This window comes from Ictalurus furcatus, chromosome 22 (genome assembly GCF_023375685.1).
Source record: "Ictalurus furcatus strain D&B chromosome 22, Billie_1.0, whole genome shotgun sequence".
Lineage (NCBI taxonomy): Eukaryota > Metazoa > Chordata > Actinopteri > Siluriformes > Ictaluridae > Ictalurus > Ictalurus furcatus.
The window spans coordinates 19,893,248-19,899,978 of NC_071276.1; the positions used below are offsets into that span (position 1 = coordinate 19,893,248).

General features: G+C 36.1%; 1 protein-coding gene across 3 annotated transcripts in view; it reads left to right on the plus strand.

The window, feature by feature from the left end:
* Nucleotides 1-617: 617 nt before the first annotated feature.
* Nucleotides 618-6,731, plus strand: part of trmt2a (tRNA methyltransferase 2 homolog A) — an 11,379-nt gene continuing 5,265 nt past the window's right edge. The window contains exons 1-5 of one of the 3 annotated variants that reach the window (XM_053610122.1): nucleotides 618-754; nucleotides 3,801-4,151; nucleotides 4,241-4,542; nucleotides 5,618-5,726; nucleotides 5,842-6,023. In XM_053610122.1, coding sequence (XP_053466097.1) covers nucleotides 3,819-4,151; nucleotides 4,241-4,542; nucleotides 5,618-5,726; nucleotides 5,842-6,023 — 926 coding nt within the window. In that variant the 5' untranslated portion in view covers nucleotides 618-754; nucleotides 3,801-3,818. Of the gene's footprint in view, nucleotides 755-2,329; nucleotides 3,607-3,800; nucleotides 4,152-4,240; nucleotides 4,543-5,617; nucleotides 5,727-5,841; nucleotides 6,024-6,731 lie in introns of those variants that run through there. The other 2 variants (XM_053610119.1, XM_053610120.1) reach the window with 2 other exon arrangements.

The following is a 6,731-nucleotide window of genomic DNA, read 5'->3' on the forward strand; positions in this document are numbered from 1 at the left end:
AAATAAAATCAGTTACAGACCACACTCAAAATGTTTCATATGTTCGAGTCGACTTGAAATGTACACCTAGCAAACTTAGCAAGCATGTTTTTCAGCGATACTGCAAGTCGCTGATTAGCAACAAGGCTGTGTTCCACATAGCTCTTTCATCCCTATATAGGTGCACTTGTTTATTCATGCATGATATCATATCGCTTCAAATATCTAGGGTAAGAACGTAGCCAAATTTGGGATCGAGCCTTTTTTTGAGCGTTCACTTTCCTCTTCGTATTATTGAACGTTGTTGACTTTTTTCTATATAGTTTATAAACATTGTACATTTTATCTTTACGGATTTGTTAAGAGAATTAGCTTAGCTTTATTAGCGCCTCTGAGACAATCTAGCGAAGCAATCAACTACAAAAATAAAACACTCCGGAAATAAGTCTTTCAAAATAAAAGTCAGTCTCGAACGTGATTAAATTGAGTTGAACCATGGGTTTATTATCATTATTATTTTATTTTTTTCTTTAAAATTCCTTCACTTAAAATTACAAAAACGGAGTATTTAAAAATATATATATATTTCCGTTGGCAGTTAAATACATTTGAAGGAACTGTAATCGTTGCTCTTATTTTAGACACGCAGTTCAGTCTGAAAACAAGATGGCGGCCTGCATGTGTGTGTGCAAACTGCTGTGCTGATCTTCTTTATAATCACTCATTATTATTATTATTGTTATTATAATAACTACAATACACTTCGAGATATCAGGTGAGTGCAATGAGGAATCCTTTTCCATTTAAATGGTTGAAGAGAGAGAGAGAGCACGGCCCGGAGGATGGAGGATATTGATTGATGATCTTAATAATAAACCTCACGTTATACTGTATGTGTTCAGGAATCATGGCTCAAACCACATCTGAATTATTTTGTGTTATAAACTTTCTCAGCAGTGAGAAGGGGCAGGGAAGCTGGAAATGGTGGAGGGGTGATCATGTTTATTAAATTAGAGGTAGAATTTAAAAGAATAATAATTTTATAGAATCCTCGTGAAAGGTTGAATAGTGACGCATTTGGAAATAAAGGGAGTTTGCATGTTCTCCCCGTGCTGCGGGGGTTTCCTCCGGGTACTCCGGTTTCCTCCCCCAGTCCAAAGACATGCATGGTAGGCTGATTGGCGTGTCTAAACTGTCCGTAGTGTATGAATGGGTGTGTGAGTGTGTATGTGATTGTGCCCTGTGATGGATTGGCACCCTGTCCAGGGTGTACCCCGCCGTGTGCCCCATGCTCCCTGGGATAGACTCCAGGTTCCCCCGTGACCCTGAAAAGGATAAAGCGGTATAGAAAATGGATGGAACGTCATCATAGTGAGGTTTGGTGTGGGGACTTTAACTAGATTGGATTATATTAAAGGGTGATACTCTGTCATAGATTTAACAATTACCTCTCAGATATTAGCCGTGTGTGTGTGAGAGAGAGAGAAGTGTTGGATCATAATCTAATAGGAAGTGGCCATTTGCCAATATACTGCTGTAAGGTTGGGTTAGATATATCCGAGGCGGATATTAAGATTGATGATGTAGAGGAAGATAATAATAGACTCCGTGCAACTCTTTGTGACATAGCAGAAGACGTGATTGGTAAAAGTGCAGGGAGGCAGAGAAAGAAGGATGTGCCTTGGTGGACAGATGTTTGTAGTGAGGCAATTCAAGTTGGGGTTTTAGCAGATTATTAAGAAATATAAATAAATAGGCGCAAGTAAAGAAATGCTGTAGAGCGATGATGCCTTCAAAAATAGTGAATTTAAATGTTTCTCCATTTTTTAAAAAATACTATAAAGAGCAGTAAACAGTAATAAATGAAATAAATGGAATATTTGGTGTGAGGATCCTTTGCTTTAAAAAAGAAAAAAGAAAAAAATGAGTAGTTTCAGGTAGAATTAGTGCAGTTTTATAAGGAAATGAGATATAAGTTTTATTGAGCATCTTGCAGAACCACACACGGTTCTTCTGGAGACTTTGACTGTCGCACTCGCTTCTGACTTTTGCAGCAAAACCCAGTCTTTATTATGTTTTTTTGTTTGTTTTTGTCTGAAAAGTGTCTCTTAACACTTAATACGCTGCTTTCTTTACTGACATACAAACATATTTCAGTAACATTTCATTTTGTGCCTGAAAACTAATGTATGGGAATCAAAAATGTTTCTGTACTGACTCGATAATGTAGAAGTCATAAAATAAAAATCTAGAACAAAGTTTGTACTAAAAAAAATAGGATGCTTAAAACGTTTGTACAGTGCTGTATATAATAATAATAATAATAATAATAATAATACAGTAATATCTAAATTCCTCTCACTTTATATCACAGGAAAACATGAAACTGTTCATTGTAATAAATGTTGAGCGGCATGTGAAAGAGAGAGACTCCAGCTCAGAGAAGAATTAAAAACACTTGGTAACAATTGCCTGACATTACAGAGCCTTCTGAATAATCCTTCAGTATAAACCTAAAGTATAGAAAGTTCTCTTAAATTACTTCGAAGTAATGCATTAGTATAATAGAATATATAATAAGTTGTTGTTTTTTTCCTTCTACGTCAACGCTTCACATTCCAGCCCGGTAGGTGGCGGAAATGCACCAAAAGTTGTTTTGCTAACCGCAATAAACCCGCCCCCACAAAAAAGAAGAACGATTGGTTGATCCTGTTACGTGATGACTCGACGATCCAATCAGCGTGCCTCTCACGCTATATGGCTAGCCAATTCCGTATAAGGAGGCGGGACTTTTGTTTCGGAATACGGGTAATGCGAGTTTTCTCCTCAGGAATTTAAGGAGAAAATAAAAACAATCCAAATAGAAATAAATAAATAAATCCGTTACAACAATCGAAATGTTTCATATATTCGAGTCGACTCGGCAAGCTAGCATATTTTTCAGTGATACTGCTAGTCGTTGTTTAGCAACAAGGCTGTGTCCCAAATTGGTATTTAATCCCTATATAGGTGCGCTTATTTATTTATGCATGATGTCATATCATATACCCTATCTAGTGTAAGTACGTAACCAAATTTGGGATTGAGCCCATCCACACTTTTTTTTTTTTTTTACCGTTAAGTATACTCGTCGTATTATTGAACAGTTGACTTTTTATACGTTATAAACATTTTACACTTTATCTTTACATATTTATTAAGAGGATTCGTTTTGTTTTATTCGGGCATCTGAGACAATCTGTTATAAAGTTATAAATGCGGTAACGAAGCAACCAACTTTAAAAATCCCCGGAAATAATTCCTTCAAAATAAAAGTCCGTCTCGAGCGTGATTAAATTGAGTTGAACATTTGATTAAAAAAAAAAAAAGTTATTATTTTAATTCCATCACCTAGAACTTAAAAAAAAGTTGTAAAAAGAAGTCTTTTATTTATTTATTTATTTATTTATTTATATATTTTGTATTTTCGTTGCCAGTTAAATCAAAGTGAAACACGCAGTTCAGTCTGAAAACAAGATGGCGGCCTGTTTGTGTGTGTGCAAACTGCTGTGCTGATCTTCTTTATAATCATTCATTATTATTATTAATAATAATAATTTATTATTGCAATATACTCCAATATATCAGGTGAGTGCAATGAGGAATCCTGTGTTTTGTGTATATAACTACGTATATAATATAACATGCTTTATATGATGATGATGATGATGATGATGATTTCTGTGGTGTTATTGTGATGAGATTAAAATGCAGAGGGATGTGAACATGTGAAAAGGGTGGAGGAAAACAAAAACAAACCAGACTGTGATTCTTTGTTTCAGTCCAGCTCTCACGTCGCTATGGCGGACGTGACTCCTCCAGACTCCTCCATCCTGAACGAGGAGTCCGACGTCCAACCGGGACCTCCACAGGAGAACCACCAAGACGACGAACCTACAGCAGAAAGCATTAATGAAGGAGAAGAGCAGGAAGGACGCAGCAGCTCCAACTTCTACCCCTACATCAAGGAGGATCTGTTCACCTCCGAGATCTTCAAGGTGAAGATCCAGAACCTGCCCAAGAACATCAGCTTCAACGACCTGAAGAGGTTCCTGAACAAACAGTGGCTGAACCCGCACAAGATCAAGCTGATGGGGAAGCAGAACTTCGCCTTCGTCACCTTCAAAAACCAGGTTGGATACGTCTACCACAGTCTTCAGTTCAGACTTTAATCGTTTACGAAGGTTTATTAAATATGGTGCCGTTGTGTTTGTGAGTGCAGAAGGACCGCGACAAGGCCATGAATCTGGTCCATGGCGTGCAGTGGAAGGGGAGATACCTGAGCGTGCGCCTGGCCCAGCCCAAAGCCGACCCCCTCCTCAGGAAGCGCAGGCAGGATGAAGAGGCGGCGGACGGAGGACAGCCCGCTGCCAAACGTCTCGCCGAGGGACACGACGGCGCCGAGGACGAACCCCTCAGCGTCCGGATCGCCAACGCGGTCACGCCCCTGTGGCAGGTCCCCTATGACGAGCAGCTCAGTAGGAAGGAGCGCGAGGCGGAGGAGATCCTGCACACGCTCACCAGGTGACCTTCATTCCTTACTGGTTACCTGTAGAACCCGCCTCCTTTTAAAACTTTTCATACTCGCAATACAATCATCATAAGTTATGCATAAAAAAAAGATTCAATTAAGTATATCTTCCCCTGTTTAAGTACATATAATTACAAAAATGTAAGAAGATTTTTTATAGATAAATTATATAACTAATAATAAATAAATCATGAATAAAAAAAACCCAGAATAACAAATAATACAACTACTACTTTACACTGAACACTTAAAATACTAATTAACATAAAATGTAATATTCTGGATAAAATCACAGCAGAACAAGAAGATAAAAATAGATGATAAAATTTCAAATTTTTACAAAACAAGTTAATGAATTTACATTTACGGTAGAATTTGTTAAATTAATACATTTCAATAAAACCTTAATAAATAGTTCCATCCAAGCAAAGGAATAGAATTGAATATGATTTAAATCAGTGTAATGTCTAAAAATGTAAATAAATTAGCTTAATATTGAAATTTTTTTAAACCGAATACTACAATTCTTTTAAAAAATATAATAGTAAATTGCGTTTAAAGATCATTTAAAAAACGGAATTAACAAATAAAATCAAATGATTAAAAATGAATAAATTCAAATGATTAAAAAGAAAGGAATTCAAATGAGTTTAATGAATTAGTTTAAAATCGAATTTATTGTCTCAGAATGCTGAAACACCTGAAAGTTGTTTTTGTTTGTAAATAAAATGTCTCAGAAATAAATGCAATAAATCGATTCAATTAAATTGTAATAATTCCTTCAACGTAATGAATTTATTTTAAACTGCTCTTTAATGTAATAAAACAATTCTATGGTTTAACATAAATTAACGTTTAAAAACAATAATACACATTTATTTATTTGTTTATTTATTTATTTATTTGTCTATCAGCGATATGTTAATAAAACTTGAGCTACCTGTCAGGTAATCCCATCTGCTTTTGAGCTTTTTAAAATGTATTTTTCACCTCTGTATGTTCTCTCTGTGCTCCTTCATTGTGTGTGTGTGTGTGTGTGTGTGTGTGTGTGTGTGTGTGTGTGTGTAGGGAGATAGGTAACAGTAATAAGGCCATGCTGCCGTGGCTGTTTGCGCAGAAGGAGAGGAATAAAGGTGTGTGCTGTCCGCTCGAGCCCATCAAACCCTCACCTGTACAGGTAACATATGACCGACCGACTCATACACTCTGGAACCATCCTCATACGCCTCATATGATCTAAGACACGTGTGTGTGTGTGTGTGTGTGTGTGTGTGTGTGTGTGTGTCCTGCAGACGGAGTACAGGAATAAGTGCGAGTATGTGATCAGTGTCGGTGCGGATGGAGAGGATAAGACGGTGGGTTTTCGCTTGGGGAAGTATAAAGGAGGTTCGTGCGCCGTGGTGAGTCCCTCAGACACCATCCACGTCCCTGCAGCAGCCAAACGCGTCGTCCTCACCTTCCAGAACTACATCAGGTGTTTCATTATACACACACACTCGCACCTGCAATCAAATCCTGTCCTCCATTTTGTCCGAATACTTTTTGCTACACAATCAGACATTATTATGTTTGTTGTTGTGTGGGTTTTTTTTTTGTTTGTTTGTTTATTTGTTTTTTTTACATTTTATTCGGCCCTTGTGATTTTAAAAGAAGCTTCTAACAATGTCATGTAGAGTGCAAAAGTTTGTATGCCCCCACTTCACAACCATCTGTACGTATTCAATTAGAAAAATAATAAATAAATGACTGGCCCCATATTGCCTTTTGTATAAGGTTGTAAATTATTATTATTATTATTATTATTATTATTATTAAAAAAAAATTTGTTGCCACTTCTGTTTTATTTTTTCTTCACATCACGATTCATTTTGTTTACGTTGTGACCCACGGCAACAAAACCTATATGATTTTAAAGCCGACTTTAAATCCGTAAATAAATACTAAAACATGAATAGCTAAAATTAAACACAATAACCTTGAAATTATTTATTTATTATTATTTTATATAAAATTGCATAACAAATGAATAAACATCCTTTTTAATTAAATCCATTTGCCCGATATCTGTAAAATAATCAACTGATACGTCATCCAATTACAGATGTTAAAGTTAGTCTAATAAATGTGCTTTAAACCTAATTTAATTAAACTACTTTAAAACTAATTTAATACTTAAAATACG